At 43.8% G+C, this 16,556-nt stretch overlaps 2 protein-coding genes across 4 annotated transcripts in view; one reads left to right on the forward strand and one right to left on the reverse strand.

The window, feature by feature from the left end:
* The window catches only part of DOCK2 (dedicator of cytokinesis 2), a 409,258-nt gene that overhangs the window by 88,040 nt on the left and 304,662 nt on the right, over positions 1-16,556 (reverse strand). For all 3 annotated transcript variants that reach the window (XM_045792086.2, XM_045792087.2, XM_087867813.1), the window contains 2 exons: positions 5,303-5,401; positions 2,730-2,824 (listed from right to left, as the gene is read on the reverse strand). In XM_045792086.2, coding sequence (XP_045648042.2) covers positions 2,730-2,824; positions 5,303-5,401 — 194 coding nt within the window. The remainder of the gene's footprint in view (positions 1-2,729; positions 2,825-5,302; positions 5,402-16,556) is intronic.
* The window catches only part of INSYN2B (inhibitory synaptic factor family member 2B), a 116,369-nt gene continuing 107,437 nt past the window's right edge, over positions 7,625-16,556 (forward strand). The window contains exon 1 of the mRNA XM_045792088.2: positions 7,625-7,860. The gene's annotated coding sequence lies outside the window, so the exon portion shown is untranslated. The remainder of the gene's footprint in view (positions 7,861-16,556) is intronic.

Genomic DNA, 16,556 nt, shown 5'->3' on the forward strand with positions numbered 1-16,556 from the left:
CAATAAGCATCTATTGGATACACAGAGTTCATTATATGTATTTATGAATATCAGACTTTGGCTGAGAGCTGAAAACACAGAGAAATGAGACATAGTGCTTGCCTTCAAGAAACTTATTCTTTAGTGGCAGAAATAGTCATATGAAGAGACAATTATAGCACAGTGGAGTGAGTACCGTAATATGGGCATGTATGGAAATACAGAGAAGAAAACACATTCTCCTACCATGAGAGAGTTCTAGAAGCATCCATAAAGAAGAGATTACAAGGTGAAGAATTGGAAGGATGCTTTCGTGTTGAGTTTCGTCTAGAAGGGAGGAGAGCAATAATTTATGCAAAGTCATAGAAGAACGAAATGGTAAATAACAGTGAATAGTTGAATGTATCTAAAGCATAGGGTGAGTTGAAGATGACTCATGTGGGTGCTTCATGTATTTTGGCAAAACCTGAAATCATTATTGGCCAGCTGGCAAAGAGTAAAAGGATTCACATACAGTTCCAGAGCTGGCTACCACTGTAACCAAGATGACTGAACATTGATATAAGGCAGTATCAGCTTCAAAATTTCTTGAGCTCAGTGCACAACGAAAATGTGAATCTCCTGGTTCAAAAATTACTAAGAATTTCAATATGGCAAAGGGAGGGAATTAAAGCAAACATGGACCCCGTTAGAATGCAAGGTCCTAGGGGACTGTACAGGGTGTAGGCCCGGAAAGCTGGTCCTGACATAGGGGTAAGAAGGGACGTACCTCTGATCTGTCATGGGCCGAATTCCCACCAACACTTTAAACATTGCAAAAAAAAAAAAATCATTTAATCATTGCAAAAGGAGACTCCCATCTGTGTGATGTGAACAGGGAGAATCAGGGCAAGGTTAGCCCAGATTGAGAATTCTGATATTTTGTTGCTGGGCTGATTTTTCTCCTCCCACCATAAGCTCCATTGCATAGCCAGAAACTTCTTTCTGCCTTGACAAAACTCTTCTCTCCTTCACCAGCCCCTAAAGCTGCCCCCAAGAGCACTGCAGGTAAGTGAGTCTATCGAGTCACATGGCTAGGCACTTGGGCATCCAATTAGTGGAAGAACAGCTTTTCAGAAGACAGAAAGGTAAGAGATGGAGGCCACCTGGGACTGGAGTCAGCTCTTAGGCATACGTGAGATAGAATTCTCAGACTGTATCCAATGACAAAATTATTAATACATAAATGTTTATAGTCTTCACTCTGCCTCGCACTAAGAATTCTGCTTCTTAAAACTGAGGGCCTCAGAGGGGAGGGGGTGGGGGAATGGGATAGACCGGTGATGGGTAGTAAGGAGGGCACATATTGCATGGTGCACTGGGTGTTATATGCAACTAATGAATCATCGAGCCTTACATCGGAAACCGGGGATGTACTGTATGGTGACTAACACAATATAATAAAAAATCATTATAAAAAAAGAAAGAATTCTGCTTCTTGCCTCTGTAACTTCTCTTCTTCTTCCACCCTCTAGGGATATCTCCATTTGCCAGCCAATTTTTGGTTTTCTGGATCTAGAACAAGGGCAATAGGTAGAGAGAGACAAAACTTCTTGCCAGTGTAAAGTGAAGGGCCTTTCATGGGGAAGATTAAAAATATATGAAGCCAGAGGAAAGTGAGAGAAGGAAAAAACGGGGAAGGCGCCAAGAAGATTCAGCTTTAAAGGAGTTTGTGGAGAGGAATTGAGAATAAGGTTGTAAGAGAAACATGGATAAAACATGGGATGTGAGTGATACTGAGAGCCAGAGAAATGAAGAAAGGGAATATCAGAAAATACTGCTGAGTGTTATAATTTGAATTTCATTTTAGTGAGATGATACTATTTGAGAGAAAGCATTAAAGAATGAAATCACTTATAAAATTACTTTTATCTAGTGTTGTGCTGGGTATGTGGGATCTGAGTTATACTTGGGTTACACTGGTATCCTATGAGATGTTAATAGATACCATATATACACATGGAGACGTACATATATGCACACCAAATGGTTCCACTAGCAAGTAAACTTGTGAAATTCCATATCCTAAGTCCTCCATTCAGAGATTCCCATCAGCATACTAAAGGTTCTAAGAAGTTCTGTGCAGAAATCTGTTCAAAGCTGCTTAATCCCATGCTTCCTAAACTTATTTTACTGTATGCCACAAAATATACTTGATAAAATAAGTGTTAAAATACTATAATTTTAATAAGCCTGACCTACTGTCTCAAGAGTTTAGGGAAGACTTCACAAAGTATGTTATTTTTTTAAAGATTTATTTACTTATTTTAGAGAGAGAGAAAGAAAGAAAGAGGGGGTTGGCAAAGGGACAGAGAGAATCCCAAGCAGACTCCCCATTGAGTGGGCAGCCTGTTGCAGGGCTCAATTTCACTACCCTGAGATCATGATCTGAGCCAAAACCAACAGTCAGAAGCTTAACCGACTGAGCCACACAGGCACCCCACAAATTATGTTATTTTAACTGGTATTTGAAGATGGAGAAGGTGGGAGGTAGCCAGCTCAGTATATACAAAGTCATGAGGACTGAAGTATTTTTAAAAAAGGAAGATTCAAGATTGGTGTGGAGTTCCTTAGGGTTTAAAAGTAGAAAGAAAGACTCTGCTACACATTTTCTTCTCACCAGGGAGAAAGTATCCCCACCTTGTCTCCATGAGTGCTCTTTAAAGTGCTTGCTGGGGTGACACAGCTATTAGGAACAAGGGGCAGCTTACCTGTTCTGAACCATACTCATGGCCATCCAGTCTAGAGGATACACATTTTTCCCAATGAGGTCCTTGAACATGATGAATGTCTCCATCAAGAAGTCCTGAAATTGCAAAGCAAAACACACCTGTCATCTTGTTTCATATAAACCAACTGGAAGGACCCAGATCTTGTTGGCTGTTTAAATTTTTTCTTTATTATTTTTTAGGAGGGCAGAAAGGGAAAGGGCATTCATTAAATAAATCCAGTGGAACCAATAGCAGTGGATTTTTAAATGGAAGCTTCACGTTGGTTACCAGGAGACTGTTTCACAAATACAAGTGGAATGTGACTATGGGATGTGAAAATACTCTCAAAATGAAGCACTAGTGATTTTGTTTTTGGGAGGAAAGAAGTAAATGCACTTATTGATGTCACAATTCTATAATCATCTTCTCAAATATGTATTTAAGAAGGAAATATTCTACACTTTGTGAAGGCATCTCGGGTCATGTAGCAAACAGTTATTACCATGACCACCTAATTAGCAGTACTGTAAGCACAGCTAGTTCATAGGTAACAGACACATCCATGGGCAGATTAGAGGAAACCTCTCATTCGAAGAGGTTGAGAGTGGACCTCAACACACCCCATCAGATATTGCAGCTGGCCAAGTTTGTGCTCCATCTTTGGCAAACACAAATTCAAGACAAATCCAGATGGCCAAGACCAGGACCCCTGGCATGTGGACGCTCCCGAGCTGGAAGACACAGTCAGACTCTGTCTGCTTTTGGGAAAAGTTAAAATCCATAGGAAACCCATTCAGAGCTCTTTTCTTAAGCTAGTGGTTTTCAAATTATTTTAACAGCAAAATTCTTTGTCCAAAGAAAATACTACCCAGAATGGAATACGTAGAATAGATAAAAGTAGAATGCTGTGGTTGATGTGTGTGTGTGTGTGTGTGTGTGTGTGTGTGTGGTAGAGGACAGTGAAGATGGGAGGAGAATAATTTGAAAATCACTACTTTAAGCTAAATTGCAAAATTCTGGAGATGAGATTGGTTCCTTTTCAGCAATCCTTGCTTCTAGGGAAAATTACCTCGATGCTTTAAGTCCCAGTTTCCACATCAGCAGAATGGGGATGATATCTAACTTGGAGAGTTACTATGAAGGTTAAGCGCACACTGTCTAAAAGATGGTCAGCACGGAGCCTGGCCCACTGTAAGTGCTCATTAAGTGCTGGGTCATGACAATGGCGAGTCTTGTTATCATCCTTGATAGCACCTGGGGAAATGCAGATACCATCACAGGCTCCTTCCCTTCCTATGGTCACAGAGAAGGCCTCCAGCTCATAGATGGAAAATCCTAGCTTCTGAATGAGAAGCTCTAACACGCTCTAAGGATTAGGAGAGAAATTCAAATCCTACTCTGCCACAAACTTGCCATGTGGCCTTGAGCAAGTAGATTGTAGACTTGTAAAATGTGACTACTAATCCCTAGGTCATACTGTTGTGAAGATTACGCAACAAAGTATATATGTTCAATAAGTAAGAATTCCCTTTTCTACCGTTCTTCTAACCTTTCCTTCCACTAAGGATCAAAAATTAGGAACCTGATCTATTTCCATGCTCTATGACACAGAGAACTTAGGGGAAAAACCTGGGTTATTTAGCTTTATTTTTGTTTTATTTTTTGTGTATCCAGAAGAAGGTTACATTTTTTGCCAATGCTGATCCAGTGAGGAGACCCTCTCTCTGCTGAATGGCTGAAAGAATAGGACATTGGCTTCCTAATAATTCCCTTTTTATGGGCCACCCTCTGAGATTGGTCCAAGGAGAGTTGAAAGTGAGCCCGAGCAGCAGAATTCCTGAATCTAGTGTAATAAGGAGACAATGACAGCGGTGACCATGTTGAAGGCAAAGGGACTGCTATACCCCCAGGACAGCCTGGGCTGGGCTTTATGTTGGTAAGTCATCCGCTACAGAGCTATAAGCCTATAGGCCACAGTCCACGTGCAGACTGTTCTGTAACAAATGAGTCTTGAGAGACTAGAAGAGCAAGGGGGCTCAGAAGCCAACTTCCTCCATGTATTTGTGATCATAATATAGAAATCGCTACATTTACTGGGCATTTAATATGTGAGAGCTACTGTGCTCTCATTAACCCTTTCCCAACATTAGGACATAAATAATTTATTTCCACTTTACAGATGGGGAAACTGAGGCTTAAGAGAGGTAACTTGCCCATGATGACATAGCTCTCCAGTGACAAATCCTGGATGCAAATCCTAGGTTGTGTGATTCTATCACTCATGGTCTTAAGCCCCAAAATGTCCATGATTCATCAACAAACATTTGTTGAGGCAGATGTAGACTAGACATTCAGGTTTCATCTTTGACAGGGACTGAAGACATGCTTCAGAAGCGTTATATAGAAGCCTAAATGGAAAATAGAACTAGGGAATCACATGAACATGACGGTAAATTTAGAAACACACATACACAAGGTTCACTGGGACACCTTCTTGCCCTATACTCTCAAGAGCCAAGAGTATAATACGCCTCCCCTACACTGCCCCCCACCTCAGCATCGTGCTGACTCACCACAAGTTCAGAGCTGGTCTGGAAGGTCTCAATATAGAAGGAATAGTGCTGGTCACCCATCTGGTTTAAGATGGCTGTCATACATGCCACAAAGTGACTCTGTAAGAAAAAAGAAAAATGCCATGAAATAGAGGAGAGAGTACCATGAGATTGATCTTCCCCAACTTCTTGACTTCAGACTAGAATACACCCCAACCATCTCACGTAAGTATCAAAAGTCTCCCAAGGGTAGAGAATCTCTCCTTACTGGATCAGCAAGTGAAACTTCCCTATGAGGAAATGGTTCCTTACTGTTCATTTATGGGTTCATTCTTCAAAAAGCATTTACTGAACACCTATTATATGACTCAGACTGTAGTGGGAGCTCCAGGTATAGAAAATGAAACTTGATCCATCACTTCTCCAGCTACTTGTACTTTGGGAAAAGGCCAATGCACTGGTGTCAAGGGATCTAGCCTGTACCAAGAACCTGGAGATAGTTTGATTTTCCAATAAATAATTTTATATGTCTAAGCCCCAATTGTTTCATCTGTAAAATGGGACAATAATCCATCTGTATCTACCCCCAGATATGGATCAAATGGCTCCTATAATGCTTTGAATACAATGAATTTCTCTATAGAGGGAGCCGTTGTTGGACCATCAAGAATCAGCTAATGAGAAGCCAGTAGCTTCCAGGAACCAGCACTTGTTAAGGGCCTTGGAGGATAAAAGAAATGAGAAAAGGTGGTCCTTGCTCTTCAGGAGTTCATGATCTAGTTGGGAAAGGAAGATTAACATCCGTGAGGGAAAATGTACAAGACCTTTGATCTGCCAAGCAGACCAAGTGTCAGAGGGATTCAAACAAGAAAGGAATCAATGCAAGGATGTGGAGAAGAGGTAGGTCTGGAAGGATCCATGGGCTCGGAGGAGCAAGGACCACATTCCTTCATGTACCAGAATACACCACCACAGCCCTTTCTGCTTTTCCCTCCCAGATCTTATCAGTCTGTATCAGGGTGCATTTTTCATTTAGGCTAGTGTCTGCAAGCAGCATTTAGGGATATTTACCCTGGAAACCTTGTAAAGGAGGTACCAACCACAAATCCACCAGGGGAGAGGAGCCACTCAAGATTGTCTCCTGCAAGATTCCAATGGGACTGTCATCTTAGTCAAAGGAAGTCCCACTAGGTTTGGTCAAGGGCAGGCTTGTGGAAGATGGTCTGCTCAATGTGAGGCAGGCCTCTCAAGGGAACCCTACTGCTAAAGGGTGTCCAAAAAAAGGCATACCAGAGAGATGGGCCTGGAAGTATTATGTGAGAACCAAGAAAATGGGTTTGGTATCAAAAACGGTTATCTTTGTTTAAAAAATAATAATATATATGTATTTATATATATAAATAATATATATAATATATACACAAATATATATAAAACACACATATGAAAAAATATATATGTATATAAAACACACATTTGAAAAACTACATATCCTTATAGAGTACAGCTCTACAGTTTAGTTACGGTGGTGGAGGAACAGCCTCAATGTCCCAGGAAGCCCCTTCTGTCTTCCTCCCCAGAAAGTCTTTTGGATAACTTAATGTTTCTCAAGCTCACAGTCCCAAGAGTAACTCCCAGAGATCAGGAATGTCATTTGCTTCTAAAGTTTTTTTTCCCAATTAAGATGTTAGGAATAACATGCCCTCCCAGTCAGCAAGACCAGCTATATAATTTGTGGGGCTCAGAACAAAATGAAAATGAAGACTCCTTGTTAAAAATTGGCCAGAATTTCAAGACAGCCCCAGGTCCCATTCTGAGCACCAGGCCAGGTCCTACGCTCAGGGAGCCAGCCCTGCCTGCCAGTGACCACCACCACGCTCACACTCCGTAAGCGTTCACAAAACATGCAAAGCTGTCAGAAAGCGCAAAGCTGGGACTCTGGGGAGCAACAGTGAGGATGCTGTGTGGATGGGGACCTGGAGCCTCTACGCTGGGGTGAACCGTCTTGGTCATCCAGGGAGGCAAATCCTCTCCTGCTCAGACCCCCAGGGGGTGGTGCTGAGTTTGTGAAATTATCAGTTCTTTTCAAACCAGACGGAACACCACCATCGCTGTTACCTTAACCAGGTCCCACTTAAACCAAGAAAGAAGTTTTCTCATGGTGTATCCCTCTGTCCAGGCTGGATGGGAGAAAGGAGAAATCTTCAAGTTTGAGAGGTGTGTGCGTGCGTGTGTGTGTGTGTGCACGCACGCACACACACACGCACGCACACACACGCACACACACACGTGTATTTCCTCTACTCCCTACGTCTCTTCTCTCCTTTCCTCCAAGAATTCAGCCTGTGACCACTAGAGGTCTTTTCTTTTCACATGGTAGCTGCCGAGCAGTTTGTTCAGCGGCTTTTTATTTATTCCTACGTGAGCAGACCCACTACACTTCTTGCATATAAACAGTGAAAATTACAACATAAAGGACCCATTATTCCTTCTTTTGGAGTGATTCTGCGCTGGCCCAAGCCTGGCTCATTTTGCAAGGAAAAGGAGGACATCTCTGCAGGTAATTCTACTGCTTCAAGGTAAGAGATTTGGGTAGGTTTTATTTTTTTGTGATCCATGATCCTCTAAGAGAAATGCTATCGCCTCTTGGACAATAGTTTACTTTTAAAGCTTTCGCTTAAATGAGTCCTGGGATTGTGAGCTTGTGTGTGTGTGTGTGTGTGTGTGTGTATGCGCGCGCGTGCTGTGTGTGGAAGATTACCATTGTCAGAACTGCAGGCTGCCCCAAATGCATAGATACGAGTGCTTGTTATTTCCAATGGCTTGATTTGAATTTGAAGTGGGGGGGGGGGAGAAAAGCAAAAAACAAACCTTAGAGCTCAAGTTGCTGGGAATTACCTTGAAAAGCCTGCATTGTCTTAAGCTTTGTTTAGAGAAACTTCCATGCTTCATTTTAAAAGAAAATAAAAAGGGAAAGGGTCCTAGTCCCCATCTAGAGAAAGTGACCATTTTATGAAAGAAACCACTATTTTTTCTAAGGACCTCCTCGATGTGTCAGAGCCCACCAGTCAATCAAAATTACTTTTACCAGCTTGTTCATTTCTCCCTTCTAACTACCGTATAGAAAAATCCAGCCCAGTGCCTTACAGCACGATTTGTAGTGCAATGTGACTGAAGTTTGGACAAGTTACCTGCATCTGACTGTTAATGAAAAAGGACAGTGTTTTACATCTGGCTGGAAGCACCCCTTTTTTCCTACTCTGGTGTCTAGCCCACTTTAGCACCAAATCTGTCAGAAATCACACAGATGTGATCGATTGATTGGTGAAATGGCATGAGACGCCAGCAGCAGGTTCGTATTCAGAAAAGGCTCCTTTCTGTCATTTATATTAAAAAACAAATAACAAAACAAAAAACAAAACAAAACCCTCTTTGCCACATAATGTTCGAATGATGGAATAACGTTATGCCTCTCTGACGTTTATCCTTTTCTCAGTAACATCCTCAACATGGCAATCCACCTCGTTGCTTCCTGCCCCTTCCCTTTCTATGAGTTTGAGCCCCTACTTCTATATCCACCATGTTTTAAATGTTTAGAAAGAGACAGAGGAATGGGGGTGGGGGGGTGATGCACTAGCAACTCAGATACTCCCCACATTGACATTGCTCAAACTTTATAGCCCAGGAGCCAAATCTCCCAGTCCTGTCGGCAACATGGAAAAGCCTGAGTACTGCATGGGGGACAGCAGGGTGGAGGGATCCCCGCAGTCCAGGCTAGTGAGAATCCCCCTCTTCCCATGCCTGGCAGAAACTGTGTAGGTGACATATATTTACTACCAAGGCATGAGACAGCCACTCATCCATAGCCAAGCAGCATGCCAGGTGCCTGGATGGGAAATTGCTTCTTAAAACAGAATACCAGGGGGACCTGCATCTTAAATCCCAGAGAGAAATTGTATCTGAGACGCCGGCACAAACCAGGCAGAGCCACCTCGGCTCCGTTCGGGGCGGTTTAAAATGTAGCTAATGAATCACAGCATGAAGAGACACGGTTTGAAACTAGGTCAAACGCGTAAAAATAAGTGCAATCATCGCAGGCACTTGGCTGATGAGGGGCTACTTAACGCCTTGAGTGGCAGGGCTTATTTGCCACATAGAACCCTCTTCAGCGATCCGCGACAATCAATCCTCTTAATTAATTCAGCCCATCAGTATGGAGAGAGGTCTCGCACACCTGGGAGAGCACTGAAGCTCCGAAGAAAACAGCCAGGGCCTCTCACTGTGTGATGGCAAGAGAGAAAAGAGAAGCCCAGTATTGTGTGATTAATATTAATTAGCTGGGATATAGGTGATTAGGATCAGGAGAGCAGCCCTCCCCAAATCATTCGGCTCCTTTGCATAAAAAAACCACCATCATTATATCCTCATACTGATAAGGCCAATAGTTGGGTGCATGTCACTCAACTTAAACATATCTATTTAACCACCTCTAAGGCAAACACACCTACACACACATGCACACACACACACATACACACACAATCAAGACCCGTGCAGTGCTGAGTGGACCAGGAAGAGGCTATCGGTTTGCCCTGCCTTGAAAACCAAGCAACCAAGGGGGATAGGGGCCTGGTCTCTGTGGATACATCCCCCACTCACCTGAGATTGTGGGAGGGATGAGCTCACAGAAGGAGGGAAGCAGCTAACTTTGGGAGCTTGCTACCTAAATGCCAACATTACTACGCGATACCAGCTGGTGACACGTTGCTATAGTAACTTCAAATAATGTGCAGGGCCAAAATAAAATAAAATATAGAAAGCGCCAAGGAGAGGAGATGAAGGAAAGTTTTCATACCGAGGGAGGCTCATAGGGAGATGAAAAGTTCTATCTCCCTGGCCATTTATCTCCTTGGGAGACTGAGAGTGGCCAAATGCCATCCTCAGGTGGCTTCTCCATTCACCCCCATGTCTGCCATGTGGTTATGTAACAGATTTTATTCTTGGGTGGAATTGGCACTGTGTGGTGGATCCTGGACCGGAAGTGGGAGGCTGTGGTGTTAGGAACAACAGGAACTCTAAAACCCCTTCATCTTAGAGATTTGTCAGGCACTCGGGATTCTAGTGTGTAGGGATCTTTGGGGAAACCAGCGTATTGTTCTGTCTTAGCAACCATCACATTCTGGGCACTGCGCTGGGTGTCAGGGTGCAGCAGTGAGCGGGATGGATGGGGCTGGGCTCCAAAGAGCTTACACCTGGTTCCGCCAGGATGTAGGGTGTCAGAGTGGGGGCCTGGGAGCCAGCCAGCCTGAGTTCAAATCGTTCTCTCTCTCTCTTCCTTGTTGTGTGACCTTGGGCAGGGTCTTGTGCCTCAGTGTCCTCATCTGTAAAAGGGGATAGGAATGTTCCTTACTTCATACAGTGTGGGTTAGGATTAAATCAAAAGCACTTAGAACATAGAAAGCCCTCGATAATTATCAGCTATTATTATTATTGTTGGTGGTGGTGACTGTGATCCAGAGAAACTATGCAGATTAGCTCATTGAAATTCCTGACCTGGGTGAGGGAAATGATGACATCACCTCCCCATGCCTGGCTGTGGACACATCAAGCACTCCTAATCACAGCTGAGTGCCCTTTGACTCTGAACGTGCCTTGGTTAACAACATGCCCAAAGTCCAGCTGTTAAGTAAATCAAAGGTGAGCCTCTTGGACTGGGGCATATTGGGAGGTTTCTTTTATTCGGGGGTATTGCAGCAGGTGGGAAGAGTGACAACAGGGCCCAAATTGTTCAAAAGTGTGAAATACAACTGTCTTCATCAAAAACTTACTCCCCCAGCTATTTGGCTTTAGGAGGCGCCTGTCTCTGTGTGCAGTGGTGTTCTTTGGTTCCTGGGGATCCTGCTGTGTGATAGAGTAAACCAAATCACCCTCCTTCAGGGGAAGCTTCCTGATGGGCACAGATCCCAGGGTTTCATGTGGCCTGCTCCACGTCAAAGGCACAACATCACAGGAAAACAGAAAAGTGCCACTTGGATGCTGTATATTCTGGGCATGGTCTGACATATTCCATCTGTACAACATGACAACTCTTGTAGAGTTAGCTACGTGCACCCCTGCCTGGTGCTGTGGGCATTAATGATGGCTCAGCTACCTGGCATCACTAGGGCCAGAAGTACAGATGTCTCCTTGGAGAGATAGCCTCACTGACAAGGAGCAGGAAAGCAGGGGTAGACAAGGCTGCTTTGAATCAAGGCTGGAAGAGGAGACTGAATTGGTAACATATTCTTCCTTTGAAACTAACACATTCTGATCCTGGCTGGAGCCTGTGCATGTGGTTCTGTGGTGTGGGCTCACTTTAAATCCTCCAAAGGACAAAATGGAATCCCAAGGGGAGATGGAAGGCAAGGAAATTCCATTCATTCATTCCTTGTGCTCAGGACTCTACATTCCTCATGTCACTGACTCATCTCAACAACCTCATGAAGTCAACTTTCTGCCCATTTTACAGATGAGGAAAGTGAAATGTATGGATGTCAGGAAGCTTGCCTAGACAGACATTTAGTACATGATGGGCCAGGAATTAAAATCTGGATCTTTCTGACTCCACAACCTGTGTTCTTTTCATAAATCCACTGTGTCTCCCATGTCCGCACTGTCCGCACTCCACCTGGGGAGAGATTTTTATTCACTTATTCATTGCTGTATCACCAGAATCCAGAATTGAACTTGGACTTAGTGTGGGCTCAATAAATATAAGTTTTAGATGAGGTCAATCTCTTTAGGATAGTAGTCCCCATCTCTAAAAGAATATTATAGGGACCACTCCACCCTCCCCACACAAACTCTGAAAAGTTAGGGTCATGTATAGACCGTCTTTGCCTTAGGAGAGCTCAGAAATGAAAGAATTTTTGTTCTACTTCTGAGTGTGGTCCATCTTAAATTATATTTGATCAAGCCACAGTGTGATCATTCTTTCACACATTCCTTAATTCAACAAATATTTCCTGAGCACCTATTATGTTCCAGGCTTGGTTCTAGTTGCGGAGTATACAACCAGGAATGAGAGTAACAAAACTTGTTCTTAATGAGGTCTCATCCCCATTGGGTAGAGGGCCAGGGATGAAGAAACACACTAGAATCGAGTGAGTACACAAGGAAGACTATTTTAGGCAGTGATATCTGCTACTAATGACATATCACCAAGGAATGAGATAGGGATGGAGTGGGAAGGAAACCATTTTCAATAGGGGAGACAAAGGCAGCCTCTTAGAGAACTGGCATTTGAGTGGAAATCTGAATAATGAGAGTCAGTCATGCAAAAATCTGGCAGAACAGCATTCCAGGGCAATTGAACTGCAGATTCAAAGGCACTGAGGTGGGATGTGGTTAGAATGCTAGAGGAGTCAAAAGAAGGCCAGCATAGCTGGAAGGTATGAAATGAGGGAAGACACTGTATAAGACAAGGTCAGAGAGACAGGCAGGGGCTAGATCCTGTGAGCCCTTGGGGATCAGGAGCAAGAGTTTGGCTTTTCCTCCAAGTGCAAAAGGAGGCCATTGATTTGGGTTTTAAAAAGCTCTCTCTTGCTGCTGTGTGTCTCAAGAACCCCTCTTTAAAGAGGTGGTTTCCACATCTTGCCACACAAGCCCATCTCCAAGACACAGTACTGGACTTGTTCCCAGGGTCATGAGTTCATGAAAAGCGCAAATTATGTTTTCAACGTTGAATCTTCCTTATTCATGGTAGTGTCACCACTCTTCAGCAAATGCTTCTCACTAAATGACTATTTTATAGCAGACTCTGGCCCTCCTTGGGCAGGCAAGAGAGTGGACTCTGGCTTTATGTGGATCTTACCTGTCTTCAAGCTTAGTGGGTTCATCTCCCTGTTGTTAAGAGCTGAATAGAGGGGAGCCTGCTGGCTCCCAATCTCTGATGAAAGCCATTCGCATCTGTGAGTCCTGAGAAACCTGCTTGCCAGGAAGGGGCTATCATTCAGGACACCTGGTTTTTAACTGAACGGAAGATGATTTTTCTAAACACTTCTAATAGCATTTGTGGAGGTGTGGGTGCAGAAGTTCACAAATGTGGCTGCAAGAAGAACAGTTTCAGAAACAAGGATTTATTCTCAGCACATATATACCAGTGATGGCCCTCCAATCTTCACACTGAATGCCTCAGGAAAGGCTGTGTGAAAAAGTCTGTTTGGAGTCTTGGACAATATGGTATTGTCCTCAGCTCACTTCTCCCTGGGAAATAGCAAAGCCAGGAGCATCACCGGGATGTGGGCTCTGGATGAGTATTCTTTTTTTTTTTTTTTAAAGATTTTTATTTATTCATTCGACAGGATAGAGACAGCCAGCGAGAGAGGGAACACGAGCAGGGGGAGTGGGAGAAGAAGAAGCAGGCTCATAGATGAAGAGCCTGATGTGGGGCTCGATCCGAGCGCCGGATCACGCCCTGAGCCGAAGGCAGACGCTTAACCGCTGTGCCACCCAGGCGCCCCTCTGGATGAGTATTCTAAGCAGCCCTGTTTTTGCCTTTGCAAACATTTGCATCAAGGTTAAGTAGGACACCAAGATCAACCTTCAACAGAAAAAGGTATCACAAAAAGATACTATGTTTCAGGCAGAAGGCACTGTGGGCTGCAGGACCACAAGAACTATCATTTAAAGGGCTAAGTGTGTATCCGGCAGCATGCTAAGCCCTTTATCTATCCATCAGTAAGGACTTTTTGTAGGGTTGTGGCAAGGGAAGAAAAGAACTGGAAGAAGGAGAAGGTAGTATTAGTTGGGCATTTATGAGTCAGACACTGTGCAAAAAAGTATCCTGATGGTCACCACTGCCACCAGTTCTTGAGCACTCACTGTGGGCCAAGCACTATATGTGCTTGGTCTCATTTAATCCTCCCAACATCCAGGTGATCTTGATAAAACCATGTGGACTTTACAGATCGAAACCAAGAAGCAGAGAGGTGACATGACTCGCCTAGATCAGCTTGACCCCAGAATGCTTTTGTTTTCTTTAGAAAAAAGAAAAAGACATTATTGTTTTATAAACATGATGTAATCTTAGTAACAGGAAAATTAAGCAAAACCTCGAAGTACAATGAAGAAAGGAAAAGTGCACAACATTTTACACTACTGTGCTCCCTCACTAACTAGCCTTGAATGTGGAGAACGTTCAATATCCCTTCAATTCAATAAACATCTAGAATATTAAGAAGCATTCTAGAAATGTCTTGTGCCTGCACAGAAATGGAAGGATGGCTGGATGGAGGGATGAACGGATGGATGGGTGGAGCTAGCTTGGCAGATTGTATAGGGAGATAGAGCAGTTGATATGGGTAGACACATAGCTACATAGACAGGACCAGCTCTCTTACTGATTGTGCTCTATGGTTTATGAGTCTCCCATGATTTTAATCTCAACTGAGGATAACAGCTCGTTTTCTGCATTGCTTAGGGGGTTGAAGGCCAAGAGGCTCACAGTGGAACATCAATGCCACATCCTAGGAAATTTATCTGGCTTCCCACAGAAACAGCTTTCCTGGAAGGCACTGGATGGGACATCCTAAGTCCTGGGAGCAAATGCCAGTTCTCTTCAACATGCCCTGGAACTTTGGACAAGTTGCTTGATCTCTCTGGCCCCACTTTTCTCACCTCCAAAGCAGGGATCCTAGTACTACAGCTAGCACTGTCGGGAGGATGAAGTCGAAGGCGGGTGCAGGGGTCCTCTGCAGAGGCACTCAGAAAGCCTTCTTGCAATGCTCAGCTCTCTCTGGTTCACCAGAACAGCTTGTTGATCAGCTGGGGAAGCGTAGAGTTAGCTTTTGGTTGACTCGTGGAGGATGATTTAAACCTCCCTGGGGACCTGGAGAGCTGCACTGCGGATGATGATTTATACGGTCTCTCCCTGCCCTTTGTTTCCCTTTACAAAGCCTCCACGTTTAAAGGAGAGGAGGGGCAGGCGGACGAATGTGTTCCCAGACAACCAGGCAGCCAGGAAAGAGGGTTTTTAGGAGGGGTGATTATTCTGTGCATAAAAGAATTGCTTTAGTTTACCCCTTGTGTTTACTTCATGAGGAGTGAAGAAGAGGGAAGAAGGTCTCTCTCCCACATTGTATTTTTAAACTTCCAGCCCAACTTTCCAACTAGGGCTCTCCTAACATCTCCCCCACCTCGTCCAAATGGGTCTAGTTGTCCCTGTTGCAAGTCTCCTGCTGGGCCCAGCATACTCCGTTACTTGGGTCCAAGTATGATAATAATGGATTGGGGGTGTGTGGAGGTGGCCTCTTTGCAATACCTCCTTGATCGCTCAGCTCCACAGTGCTCAACTGAAGCAAGGACATACTGATGTGTAATTCTTAATCCACATTGGGGAAGGATTTTCTCCTTTCCCAGACAGCTCTTCACTCCTCACTCCCAATTAATCGATCAGTTAGCAAACATTTACTCAACACCTATTATCTGTAAGGAGCTATATCGGGTTCCTACCATACACTGAAGGTCTCAGAGCATAAAGAAGATTATCCCTATCTCTCTCTCTCTATCAATCTATCCATCACTATAGTAATTCTCAACTAGGGCAATCTGTCATAACTGGGGGAGAGGGGAAGGTTGCTACTGACATCTGTTGCATAAAGGCCGGGGATGCTGCTAACATCCTACAGTATACAGGCCAGCCCCGGCAACAAAGACGGATCCAGCTCAAAATGTCACTCTTGCCGAAGCTGAGAAACCCTGATCTGTAGAGAGATATAGGTTGTGATGCCGGATGACAGGTGCAAAATGAGTGCTATAAGAAAAGTTTCTCTAGGCTTGTAAGAAGTGGGAATGACCTTTGTGGGTAGGAATGTTCAGTGAAAATTTCACAGACCACATGGGGGTTTGAGGAACTACATGATTGAAAGAGATTAAGATAAAATTGGGAAAGGACATCTTAGATCTATAATAGAAAATACATTTCATTTTATAATTTGATTAATTTGATTGATTGGTAGTAACTGCCTAAAGAGCTATGTGGGAAATGATTCTAAGGCCAAGTCCTAGCTCAGCAGGAAAGAGTGTGTTGATTGATTAGTGATGTCTGCTCTAGGCAAGGGAGGGGGAGGGAGAATGGAGATGCTGAGAAATTGCCGTCCCACTTTTCTACGTGGAACAAGATGAGGAAAGACGCAGACGTGGAAATGAGCAGAGTGTTTTGGTACAGCCGAAGTTCATAGAGGGAGATCACGAGAAATATTTGGAGGGACAGACTGGAAGGGCCTTGAATGCCAGG

Source organism: Ursus americanus, chromosome 15, assembly GCF_024610735.1.
Source record: "Ursus americanus isolate L20-20 chromosome 15, mUrsAme1.1.p, whole genome shotgun sequence".
Taxonomy (NCBI): domain Eukaryota; kingdom Metazoa; phylum Chordata; class Mammalia; order Carnivora; family Ursidae; genus Ursus; species Ursus americanus.